We start from the raw sequence: 13,579 nt of genomic DNA, 5'->3' as shown, positions 1-13,579 counted from the left end.
TATAAAGACAAGGTGGAATTTGAAGATTAGAACATCATTTTTACTTATGAGTCAGTAAAGCTGACATAATATGGGCTTTCCTGATGGCTCAATGGCAAAGAATCCACCTGCCAATAGAGGATACATAGGTTTGATCTCTGACTCAGGAAAATCCCCTGGAGAAGGAAATGGCAACCTACTCCAGTATTCTTGCCTGAGAAATCCCATGGACAGTGGAGCCTGGTGGGCTACAGTCTACGGGGTTGCAAAAGACACGACTTAGTGACTAAACAACAGCAACAAAAGCTGACATATAATGCATATTCATATTTTGCTGTATGATTGAATTATGAGGTAAATAAAAAGGTTTTTTAATGACTCAGTTATAATGAATCACCTCCCTCAGGAAATATTTATAACATGTATATGGATTTCTTATTTTTTAGTTTTATCATTGTGGTATAAAATTATTTTATTAATAATTCTTTCCATTTTCATATCCAATTAGTACTTTTCCAGACATGTGTGCCTTAGTTGCTCAGTCGTGTCCGACTCTTTGTGGCCCCATGTATGGTAGCCCACCAGGCTCCTCTGTCCATGGGGATTCTCCAGGGTAGAATACTGGAGTGGGTTGCCATGCCTTCTCCCAGGGCATCTTCCTAACCCAGGGATCTAACCCAGGTCTCCCACAGGTGGATTCTTTACCATCTGTACCACCAGGGAAGCCCAGGAACAATGGATTGGATAGCCTATCCCTTCTTCAGGGGAACTTCCCAACCCAGCAAGTGAACCAGGCTCTCCTGTATTGCAGGCAGATTTTTTATCAGCTGAGCTCCCTGAGAAGCCCCTTTTCTAGACATGTCAGCATACAATCAAGCATGAGTTCATGAAGCAGATTGCCTGAAGTACTTAGCAGAAACAATGTAAATGAAAAGCATAAAAGCCCCGAGATTTTCTTTCCAAGTGAGCTGTTGTATTCTAGATATTTTCAATCTTGTTGACTACAAAAAATTGAAGTGAGTTTAATGTAGTGTTTGAGGGGGAAAGTTAGGTGATAAACCTGAATGGAGTAACTATCTGTTTTAAGGCCACATTCCCAGTCAGGGTGGATCAGCTCATGGGAAACCTCAGTTATGTTGGGGCATTGCTCTTAGAGGGGTGACCCTGAGGGCTGTCCACGCCAGGGTGGCATGTTAGGAGCTGGAAGGCTGGGGAGTTGTCAAGGGAATGCATGCTAGGCCAGTACCCCATTTGCCCCATGATTTGGTGTTTGTTTCAAGCCACCAGGGCCAATAGGTGATTGAGGCTTTGGCCTTGGAGAGGTCAACATTCCCCATGGTCCAAGGTGAACTATCCGTGGCTGCACCTTCTGGCCCTCCTGGCCCTCAACCCCTGTCAGCATTCACCCCTTCTCCTTGGGGAAGGCACACCTAGTTGTCAAGATGGCATCTCATAGGGCCATATTCTGGGGAAAATAGGCCAGATGGTGCCCCATCAACTGAGGTGATTCAAAATATGCTCTGGTTCAGGGTGCTTTTCAACCATGAGTCATCTCTTTGAGTCCTTAATCAAACACTGCATTGACAAAACTTCATATTATAGTACAACCTGGGGAAGGACACTGCGTTGCCCATCCATGGAGCCCCATCGGCAGGCTTAGAACCTTTCACTCACCTGGCTTCCTCGGCCCTTCACGCACGGAGTCTGTGTGGCAGCCATGGAGGAGTCTCTGTGGACTTGGACCACACTCTGACTCCCACCACTTGTTTATTCATCCTTCTCTTTCTGACGGCCCAAGGCTCAAGTGCTGATGCACAGTCCTCCACCCATGGGCAGTCCCAGACATAAGCAGTTTCACTGCAGAGAAGACACAGCTTTCCACGTTCACCTTAATTCTGTAGTGTCCAAGGGCATCACTTAGGGTTCACCCAGGAGAATGTGATCAGAGGTTTATGCATGAAACACCCACAGTGCACTCACACACATACACACACATAGGTACATTTTTAACACACATAAGTACATATTTATATAAACATCTGTATACATGTACACACACACACATATATATATATTGACTTATCACTAGGACTTGCCTTACACAACTGTTGGGGCAAGTTCAATGTCCATAGGGCAAGTCATCAGGAAGGGCGGATAAGCAAGGTGGAACTGTCATTAACAGCCAAGGGTCAGTCACTCGCCCTGCCCCACCCCTCTTAGAAAAGTCTCAACCTCTTCTAAGAACCCTTGACTTATTCAGTCACGCCCACCCAGGATAATCTCCCTAAATAAAAGCAACTAATTAAGAATTTTAATTACCTCTCCAAAATCCCATCACAGCAGTACCATGATCATAGTTTGAGTCAGTAACACAGCAGTATCATTCAGGCCAGTCAGGGTGACACATTAAGGCGCTATCACCCCAGGAAACAGTAACCCGGCCTGTGAAGAACTAAGCCCCTCTCCTGCCCCGTGGTCATCCCCAGCAGCCTGAAGCCCACCCACCCACAGTGATACAGAAGTATCCAGAAAATAAGATTCAGTAGGCCTTTAGATGAAAGAAGAATGTCTAAAGAAATTGAAGAAAACATCAGCAAGACTACCAAAAAATAAAAGACGTGTGGATAAGAACCAAAACGTCTTCCAAAGAAACATAATAAACTTGAAATAAATATTAGCAGTGATCATATATATATATATATATATACACACATATCCATATATAAGGTCAATATCTTTACTATATAAAGAAATTATATGAATCAATAAAAGTTTTAACTATCTAATAGGTTAGTGGGCATAGGATAGTTTATAGGAAAGAAAATACAAACAGTTCTTAAGCATAGGAAAAGCTGTTGCATTTCATAATAAGAGAAATGTGAGTTAAAGCTATGGTGCTGTCTTATGTCCAGCTGTAAAACTAGCCCATATAAATAAGCTTGGTGACACCACACAACAAGTGTGTGGTGAGTAAGCTGTACTTTATTGGAGAAGTGTGAAATGGTACATGTCTAACATTGTATCATTGACAAAGACTGGAAATAATTTAAAAATCAATGGGAAATAAATGAAATCAGTTATGATAAAATTCATACCATGATGGGTAGCTGAGATATAGAGTCATTTCCAAAATGCAATGTTAATTAAAGATGACAAAGTTGGGCACATATATATGTGCTGATACAGTGTAGAATGTTCTAGAAGAATATAGCAAATACTGATAGCACTAGTTGCCTTGGGAGTAGGAAATGGTGTGTCAAGGAGACCCATTTTTTCATTGAAACCCTGTTGTGCTTTTTAAAATTTGCTCCTATTAAATTACTTAATCACTTTTAAAAGACAATTAAATATTAGAAGCTAATTAATCTGGTTAATACTGTGGAAATACTTTTCTGGCTAAAAGAGGGCTATTGTGTATTTAAATTTATAACAGCTTTGAAGTATGCATTGAACTTTCATAAAAGCCAAAATTATCAGTAGTTCATTAATAAAGAGAAACATTGTATGATTTAAGCAATGAATTAAAAATATTTTAATTGCTCACCGGAAATATTTTAGGAGAACTAATACTTAGGTCTTAAAAAATAAAAGAGGAATTTCCCATTATTTAACCAGTCATGAAAAAGACTTGTGGAAATTATGTCAAATATCCCATCTGTTGAGGTATAAATAACTTTCTTGAATTTGTTTATTTGTTCAATATGAATAGTTGTTTTTTAAATAATTCAGGCACAAAATGGACATGCTAGAACCTGAATTAACTCAGCATGCAGATAGTTAATGACAAATGTATTATGATTTACAGAATATTATTAATCAGATAATTTGAAATATTATGACAAAAATTTAAGGGCAGGAGTATTTTTCTTTAGAGATTAGTAACATTTTAACACTTGAAATTATGAATGAATTTAACTGAAGAATAATTCAAGTATAACCTACCCTATCCTTGCTTCCTGCCATCACTTACTCTAAGGACTGTTAATCCTTACATGGATAAAATTCCACCTATTGTTAGCATTGGAATATTTTTCTTTGCTGCTTTAAGTATGTAAACCAATCCTTCTATTGAGGATCACTGTCAGTTTGAACAACAGCAGCCTTAAAGACCGTGCTTCTGTTTCAGAGTTCAAAGGCACGTTCTCTAAGATGAAACATAGCGTTCACATTTGTCTTAGTTGTGGAAAAATGTTCCAGAATTTCAAATTCAAATCCATTTTTCATGTTTTATTCCAGCACCTACATTGCTGATTGGAATACTTTTAGACGTTTTAACACGATTCATGAAGAATCAGCTAGGAGAAAGAAAGGAGTTCTTAAATCATACCCATGTACTTGGTAATGTGGAAGCGGTGGGCCACACCCTTGAGAAAATGCTTCCACATCATTATAAAGGACCAGGTTTAGATCTTTGCTTCTAAGGTGAAGGAAAATTAATTATGACAGCCAAGTGCTTATTTTTATGGATCTGAAGCAAACCGAAGATTATTTCATGCCCTGACCAAGGAGAGTCTGCCTTTAGCTCTGGAACCTTGGACTGGGACCAGTCATTCCACTGAAGACCAGAACTGGGTCTGGTTTGGGCAGCTAAAATTTCTGAAGCCTACTGGCTCTTTTTGTCATTGCAGTGGTGACAAGCATTGAATATATTGTCATCATTATTACTGCTGTTACCTGACCTGAAAATGTGTTTTAAGTCTAAAAATTAAAGCCTAGAAATGAAAATCAGAATACCTGTCAAGAAACTCTCAATTAGCTCCATAAAAGCAATGTATTTTTCTCTTTTGTTCACTTCTGAATCTATACTTCTTAAAAATAGGCACTCAAAGGATATTTGTCAAATATATTCTCTACTTTCAGCTAAGTAGCCAACAAGAGATCAAGGATCATAATTTATAACCTGTGCAGTGCTGTGCTTAGTCACTCAGTTGTGCCTGACACTTTTCAAGCCCATGGACTGTAGCGCGCCAGGCTCCTCTGTCCACGGGGATTTTCCAGGCAAGAATACCGGAGTAGGTTGCCATGCCCTCCTCCAGGGGATCTTCCCAACCTAACCAAATACTATTTTTATTATTGTGGAGTGATCTGTTTTTACTTGAATTTACAAAACTTAAAACTCGCAAATTGCGCTTTGAAAGGTGGAAAGCTAAGGTAGCTACTGACATCTAGTGGTGTCCTGCAGGTTTGACTTTGGTTTCCAATGTCAGCCAAAGTAGGGGGAAAGCAACAGTCCACATTTCATTGATACCTTGTTCTCTATGCAGAAAAGGAGATGTTACTGATTAGGGCAGAACAAATGATAAAATACAGAGCAGAACTAATAACTACAGATGATATAATGGATCAGCAATACATTTTTCATTAAATTAAAAGGCATTTCAATTCTAAATATTAACAATACTTTCCTAGTTTATCATTTTGCCTTAGAGTTCATTGTTTACAAAGTCCTCAAATCTTCTTTTCAATCAAGCATTTGATTCCATAGGGTTTTGTTGTTGTTCTGCTGAATGGTAGAATCACCAAGTGCTTTGGGAAAGATGAAACTTGCATTTGTAGCTTCATCTTCAAATCAAGTCAATACGGCCTTTTTAACAGACACAGTAGAAAAACCTCCCATTTCTTCCAGAGTGCATTCTCTGTGGAGTGTATTTCCATTTTTTGTCGCAGTCAGGGCAGGGAGGGCCAAGGGGTCCAGGCAGGGAGCTGATGTGGTTATTGAAGGAAACTAGGTTTAGGCTGCAAAGGCTGGTGGTCTAATTGGGCAGTGTTGAAATGAAGCCCTTGAACCACTTCGGCTTAAAACATGGGGCTCAACCTTCTCAAGAGGAGACCCACAACCCATTTTCTTATCCATAGACAAGACAGACAAGGGATGGACACCACACAGCCAATCAAAGTATGCATCAGTCTGTCCAGGGCCATAGGCAAACTGTGGCCATCACCACTGATTCCTACTCCTCATGCCCTAGTGTCTTTTTCAGTACTTTTTACATCCCCACCTCTGTTTTTAAATTCTCCCTGGCAGGATTCATATCGCAGATCATTGCATTCTGGCTTCAAATGTAACAGCCTTCATGAAGTCTTTCTGCTCCGGAGAACATCCCGTCAGGGTGGAGGGGCTGCAGTCCTGGAATACATCCCTAAGTGGGAAAAGAGTGGGAGGCCTTCGAGTGCAGAGAAGGGGTATCGGTGCCTTCTCCTTGTCCATGATGGCTGGTCCTGGGGTCATGGTTTAGCTTTTGAGTTCAGAACCTTCCTACCTCGAGGGCAAAAATCAGAGAAGTTGAAATGACAGTCCATGCGAACCTAAAAGAGAATTTATTTTTTAATTTGAAAACTATTTCAACCTTGTAGTTTGATTACCGGAGGGGACTAAGCAGAGCAGGAGTATGGCAAGCTTTGGGAATTACCTAGTTTCTCCTAGGACAGTTCCGTTGAGACAGGGTAATTATAAATAAAAAGTGAACTAGCTGTATATCCAAGAGTCTTATAATCATGTTAATTTTTTAAAGTGGTGTATTGTTATTTGGAATTCTCCACACCTATTAATAGAAGAACTTGAGAGAGAATTCATTTTTAAATCACACTAAAAGGGTTTACATTTCACGCCTCCCAGTTTGAAGTTTATCTCCGTTCACTCATGCCTTCATGTTATGTTTGTTGCACTCATTTTTATTTAGCAGTGGTTGCGTGAACAATTTAGCAACAAAGCTCTGATGCAGTAAATCAATGATTATATCCCCTGTAACTTATATTCTATTTTCATTCTTGATACATCACAGCTGTTTCTATTAAACAGTTTGATAAGAATGCTGAGAAAGTGGATCAGAAAATGGATACAATGGCATTCCATTGACACATAAGAGCAGATGTCCTTTAGCTTGTCAGAAGGGCCTTTGCCATGGTGAGCCAGGGCTCTATAGAGCTCGGTAAGCAGCAAGAAGACAGTTTCAGGCACAGGTGACCATGTCGCAGAAGTGATGCACTGTGACTTCATTACTGTATTTTGGATCCCGAGCTGGGGATATCAGGAAGACAGGTGAACATTCTGTGTGTGCCAGTAGATAAGCAACTGTGTAAAATTCAGCTTACTGTCTGTTTCTTTAAATTTCTCCAAAATATGGCAGTATCTCATTTCTTCATGGCCAGTGTTTGGGCACTGCTAAAAAAAGAAAAAGGGGGTGTATATAAAATTTCTTTCTACTCAACTCATGCCACAAAGATAATTTGAACCATGGTTTTTCTGTGAACCAAATTTAGTAGCAGTATCTTTGTTTGGGGGCTTCCCGGTTAGCTCAGCTGGTAAAGAATCCAGTTGTAAGGCAGGATGACCCTGGTTCGATTCCTGAGTCAGGAAGATCCCCGGAGAAGGGATAGACTACCCACTCCAGTATTCTTGGGCTCCCCTGGTGGCTCAGACAGTAAATAATCCACCTGCAATGTGGAAGACCTAGGTTCAGTCTCTGGGCTGGGAAGATCTCCTGGAAGAGGGCATGGCAACCCATTCCAGTATTCTTGCTGGAGAATCCCCATGAACCGAGGAACCTGGTGGGCTACAGTCCATGGGATCACAAAGAGCCGGACATGAGTGAGTAAGCACACACCTTTATTTTTAGTTGAGGATAAAGGTGGATCTCCACTGAGATGGAGACTTTTGGAAGGGAAAAGATATAGGAATATAACAGTGGATTTCCCCCAATTATTTCCTGCTGCAAACTGATGCAAATCAAATAAATATTAAGGAAAGTTGCCATTAATAATGGCCAGCAAAGCTTTTTTATCTGCATCAGTTACCTGCTCTGGGTACAAGGAAGAAATACCTGCCTTCAGATTAGCAAAAACAGGCTTCCCTGTCTCAGAGGGTTGGTAGATGATGATAATGACGATTGTGACAATTAACAGGTGGGGCACTAGACCCTGGGATGCTAGCAGCCGCTTCATCTTGGTACCTCTAGCTTACTGACCAGACCAACACTACCCTCTGGGATCTACCCAAATGTTGCTAGATCTCCACAGATTGTAAAGATACACGTGGATACTGGGAATTCATGGATGCTTTAGAGTTGGGAAGTGGGTTGAAGCAGCTGGTGGATATTTAATGTTTCTTTTTCAATAACTTCTCTGTAATATTAGAAAAAATTAATGGAAGAGAATGAATCCAAGGGGATAATGAAAATACTCAGCATCTTTAAGCAAGTGGAAGTAGGATTTGAAAGGGCAAGTAAGTAGGCGGGAATTCCACCAAAACAGTTCTAGTTAATTCTCTCACAACACCCCCTGGGATCCCTGCAGGCCCCTTCTGTTATAGAAGCATGAGCTCTATTTAGCCTTCACAGCATCCCATCAGTTGCCCGGAGAATGAGATAAGCCATGCTGTTGTTGTTGTTTTCCTGTCTCTTTTCCTGGTTCCTTCCTTTGTCTTCCCTGCTTAAGTTAAGATGTGATTATTTGAAAATAAAAATTAGTATGCAGGCCAACTCAACAGTGTTATTCATGAAGAAAAATGAGCTGTTATCATTTGTGTGCCTCAGACCCGCACATCCTCAGGGAACCAGGTGGATAGTTCTACAACATTCAACCCATACGAGCCAGACCGAGGACCGTGGGCCAACGAGAGAGGTAAGAGCTGCCCCTTTAGCCCTGGGCATTCACAGCGCAAGGATGCCTCCCACAGTCCCTTGCAAATGGCAGGGCAGGCTCGCCCTGCTGTCAGCAGCTGTTACAGGCGCTGCTTAGCAGTGAGTGATCCTGTCATCTGGGGGCAAGTGGAAGATGCTATGTGTCTGCGAGTAGTTGTGTCTGTTGGAGGAAATGATCTGTACAGCCTCCCTCACAATAAATGAGCCATATTGAAAATATCCTCCAAACCCCCTGCTTCAGAATATTTCACCTTTTCCAGTAATAACTAACGCTATTTAAAGTTTCCATTTCTAAGATCTGTTCTTGGAAAGATGTCTGTATCCAGGAGTAAATTCAGATGGAGGTCCAAGAATGGGTAGCTGGTAAAAACTGAAGAAACGTCTAAGTTTTGGGATTCTAGACATGTTCAGGGAACTGCAGTGATTCTGTGAGGGCAGGAGGGGAAGCACCCCTTCAAACTCACAAGGCCTCTATTAGACTGGTCAGAAATGGGGCCTCTGGATCAGCTTCTTAGGTTTTCTAGGTGGCCCCAGGTTTTTGTTTTAGTTGGTAAACTTGATCTATTTAATGCTACAAAAAAATCAACCCCAAAGTTAGTAGCTTAAATCAGCGACAGTTATGCAGATCAGGAATCTGGGCAAGGCTGAACTGGGCCGTGGTGGCATGGGGCCTCTTACAGGCAGATCGGGGGTGGAGCTGGGCCAGCAGGAGTGGAGACCGTGGTGGGACTACGACCAAGGCACTGGAGGCCAGGCAGCAGCTTTCATCTCCAGGATATGGAGCCTCAGAGACTCTTCATCTGGTCTCACAGCATTCTCACAGCATAGAAGGAGCCAGGGCAGTTGAACAACTGCACGGAGTCTGAAGCTTCAAGAGTCCCAGCAACCCAGACAGAACAGGCATGGCCTTTAGGACCTGGCCTGAGTATATCACAAACATCACCACTGATGTACTCTATTGGTGGACATGATTACAGAAGCCACGGAGGGGAGGTGACGTAGACCCCGCCTCTCAGTGAAGGAGGGCCAGGATTTTCAGACAGTTTAAAGGCACCACAGCCCACTAGGAGGGCCACATCCCAGGAGGTGCTAATGGTAAAGAATTCACCTGCCAGTGCAGGCGAGGCAAGAGATACAGGCTCAGCCCCTGGGTTGGGGGGATCCTCTGGAGTAGGGAGTGGCAACCCACTCCAATATGCTTGCCTGGAAAATTCCAGAGGAGCCTGGCAGGCTACAATCCATGGGACGCCAAAGATTTGGACACAACTGAGCACATCCGTCTCTGCTGCTGACAGGAAAACTCTTTCTTGATGTACTTCAGTGCAAGAACAGGGGTCAAGTACAACAAAGATGAGGGCCTTTTTCCTACCCTGCCGTAGCTGGGAAAGGCTGTGTCTGAAGTGCTCACAGGCACTATAAATGCCCAAGATAACCAAGGTCATGAAATGCAAGGCATGACCCCAGGAGGCAAGAGCAGGGGACAATGGCAATTTCACATGGGATCAAGTTCATGGGCTGTAAGTTTCTTAACTCCTTTTCAGAAGCTCAGAGAGAAGCCTTGCCCATGGACACTGAGGTCTACGAAAGCCCCTATGCAGACCCCGAGGAGATCCGGCCTAAGGAGGTCTACCTGGACAGGAAGCTGCTGACCCTGGAGGACAAGGAACTAGGCTCTGGGAACTTTGGGACTGTGAAGAAGGGCTATTACCAGATGAAAAAGTAAGTCAAAAGTTTGCACCATTTCCCTGCACTTATTCTCATGTGAGCTTGCATTCTAGAAACTACCACATATACATGTGTCATGTTCTTTTAATCCCAGACACAAAATGTCATGTAGCATGGCTAAATCCTTTATGATTGACAGTACAATTTTTGGTCATTTCTGGTACAATTACAATGAAAGCCTCTATTACATATATTAACTGTGTATGTAATAGTTTAGATGTATTGTGTGTCCCTTATAGCGAATTAAGAGTCAATGAAAATATAAGAAACTAAAAACATCATATTTTACCACTCAAACACTGCGACCGTTAACAAACCTGAGTGTCTATAATTTTTAGATCTTTATATGCACATGCATACACATATGTATTATTTAAGATGCAATCATTCATTGATAACAGTGTTTTCACTTATTTTCTTTGATTTTTAAAAATTGTGTCTCATTTCTCTTAACCAGAAAATTCTTGATGACAAGTATCATTAGTATAATTATTTATTTGCTCTAGTCTATAATTCAAAGAACAGTATGTATGTATTATGTGTGTGCACGTGCGTGTTAAGTTGCTCCAGTTGGGTCTGACTCTTTGCAACCCTGTGGACTGTAGCCCACCAGACTTCCCTGTCCATTGGGTTCTTCAGGCAAGAATGCTGGAGTGGGTTGCCATTTCCTTCTCCTGAGGCTCTTCCCAACCCAAGGACTGAACCCATGTCTCATGTCTCCTGCATTCGTAAGAGGGTTCTTTACCATTAGCACCACCTTGAAACCCCCTAGTATGTATTATTTAACAATTAAAATTGCTAGATTACTAAAAATCTCTTTGTATTTTATTTGGTGCTTACAAGGCATCTGTCATGGAATTTTCAGTAAAATTATTGGTTTCTAAAATCCTTTGAAACAAATCCTCTGAAAATCTATGTTCAAGCTAGGAAGTTACTGATATGAATATAATTGGGTTTGGTTGTTTGATGCTATTTTAAATTTAAGGACTTTGTATACAGTTTTTTTCTTGAGTAGATAATTTATGTGGCCCAAGGGTCAAAAATACAAGCAAGAATATGCACAGAAACATGCTTTTAATCATACCCCTTTCACCATATGTGTTTATACAAGTATATATATATATATATATATATATGTTGTTGTTCAGTCACTAAGTTATGTCCGACTTTGTGTGTGTATATATATATATCTATATATGACATATGACAGATATATTGTCATATATATATAGATATATGACTGCTATGCTTACTTTTAAATAAATTAATATATGTCCATTATTTCATAAATGAATATAAATTATCCTGTATTAAGGTATAAATTTTCTCAACTTGTTTGTGATACTCGATTCCTTGCTTAATTAAATATACAAATTGACAGGGACATGACTATAGATACATAATTTCAACTAGAGATGTGGGGAGAGGAAAGACCACATAGGTTAACTGAGGGCAAAATGATGTCTTTACAGTAGTGAGTCTTCATATCAATAAGCATGACCCATTTTTCCATTTATTTGGGTCTTTAATTTCTCTGAGCAAAATTATTTAGCTTTTTGTGTACAGGTCGTGCACAGCTTCTTTGCTGGATTCATTCATAGGTATTTAATATTTTTGATTTTATATGTGGTATAATTTTAAAATTTTTTCTTGCTATTCCTTGGCATTGCTTGAATGCAAGAATATGACTTTGTCTGTTTGCCTGATGTCCAACAACTTTTCTTAAAGTCTTCTATTATTTTTCACTCATTATTTCCAGTAGTTTATTTGTGTATTGTTTGACCCAGAAATATATCATCTATAAATAACAACAGTTTGATTTTATCCTGTCCAATTCTTATACTTTTACACTTCTTCCTTGGCTTATTGTATTAACTAGATACTGTGGTTCAATGTTAAATAAAAGTGCCAGTGGTCACATTCCTCATTCCTGATTTCAGGGGGAAAACTTTCAATATTTCACCAGTAGGTTCATAGCTGCTGTTTATCAGATTATGGAAGTTTCCTTTTGTTTCTACTTTTCTGAGAGATTTGTTTTTAATTGTAAATGTGTGTTACATTTTTTTGTTTACTTTTTCTCCTCTGCTGATAGTCTTTTTCTCCTTTGTTGTGTTTATGGATGAATTACACTGATTGATTTTCAGATGTTAAACCCACCTTGCATTCCTGGAATAAACCTATCTTATTCATGAATTATATATTCATTATATCTTTCTCATAAAGCACTGAATTAAATTTTCTAATATTTCCCTTTGGATTTTTGCATCTACATTGATGGGAGATATCAGTAAATTATTTTCCTGTAATTTTTTTGTCTGGTTTTGGCATCAGGCTAATGGTAACATCATAAAATGAGTTGGGAAGTTCCCTTCCTCTTTTTGTTTCTGGAAAAATTTGTGAATATTATTTCTTCCTTAAACATTGGCAGAATCAAGAGGTTTGTGCTTGTTATTTTTGACCCCTACCTCACACCATACATGAAACTAATTCCAGATGGATGGTAGACTGAAATGTGAAAGGTGAAACAATAAGCTATCTATAGATGGCATAATATTATATTTCCTTGATCTCAGGAGGAGGATGCAGAGGCTTCTTGGGTACTGGATATGTTTTATACTTCCATCTGTGTAGGAACTACATCTTGTGTGCAATGTGTAAATACTCTTGAGTTCTACACTGCAGCTATATGTTCTTTTCTGAATGTATGTCAGACTTACTCTGTTATTATGTTATTTAACCTATTTTATTTGATACATCTGTTTTCATTTTCTACTTTTGAAGTTCAACAAAAGAGTTATACTTCCTGCATTTGTGGGAACTGTATCATGAAAAGATGCAGTTTTTCAAACTGTACATATTTAAGTGCTATTTATTTCTTTAAGCCCCCACCATGTCAGGATATTTTCAAGAGTTCAAACATGACTTAGATGATGCTTTTATTCGAAAATGGAAAAAAATTAGTTTTTTTCCAAACTTTTTGAAGCATGCTTAAAACGAACAAAATTCAGTTTTTAGAAGTGTTTTGTAAATTATAAGCTTCAACAGTGCATGCTTTTTAATTCTGCATCTAGAAATTCATTGTAACATATATTAAAGGCATGCTGTAATTACATACATTATACATAATGATGTGATAAATCTCAAGATGTTACTGGAATCCATGCATGTCAGTTTTTAAAGTTTGTTTGAAAGTTATTTAAATATTCTACAGTGTGTCAGCTTTCTGGTTGGTTGGG

At 39.8% G+C, this 13,579-nt stretch overlaps 1 protein-coding gene across 6 annotated transcripts in view; it reads left to right on the top strand.

The window, feature by feature from the left end:
• Positions 1–13,579, top strand: part of SYK (spleen associated tyrosine kinase) — a 105,062-nt gene that overhangs the window by 73,286 nt on the left and 18,197 nt on the right. For all 6 annotated transcript variants that reach the window (XM_005684187.3, XM_013966200.2, XM_005684184.3 and 3 more), the window contains 2 exons: positions 8,511–8,598; positions 10,160–10,337. In XM_005684187.3, the coding sequence (XP_005684244.1) occupies positions 8,511–8,598; positions 10,160–10,337 (266 nt within the window). The remainder of the gene's footprint in view (positions 1–8,510; positions 8,599–10,159; positions 10,338–13,579) is intronic.

Source organism: Capra hircus, chromosome 8 (genome assembly GCF_001704415.2).
Source record: "Capra hircus breed San Clemente chromosome 8, ASM170441v1, whole genome shotgun sequence".
In the NCBI taxonomy this organism is placed as follows: Eukaryota; Metazoa; Chordata; class Mammalia; order Artiodactyla; family Bovidae; genus Capra; species Capra hircus.
This window is presented reverse-complemented; position numbering and strand designations above follow the sequence as displayed.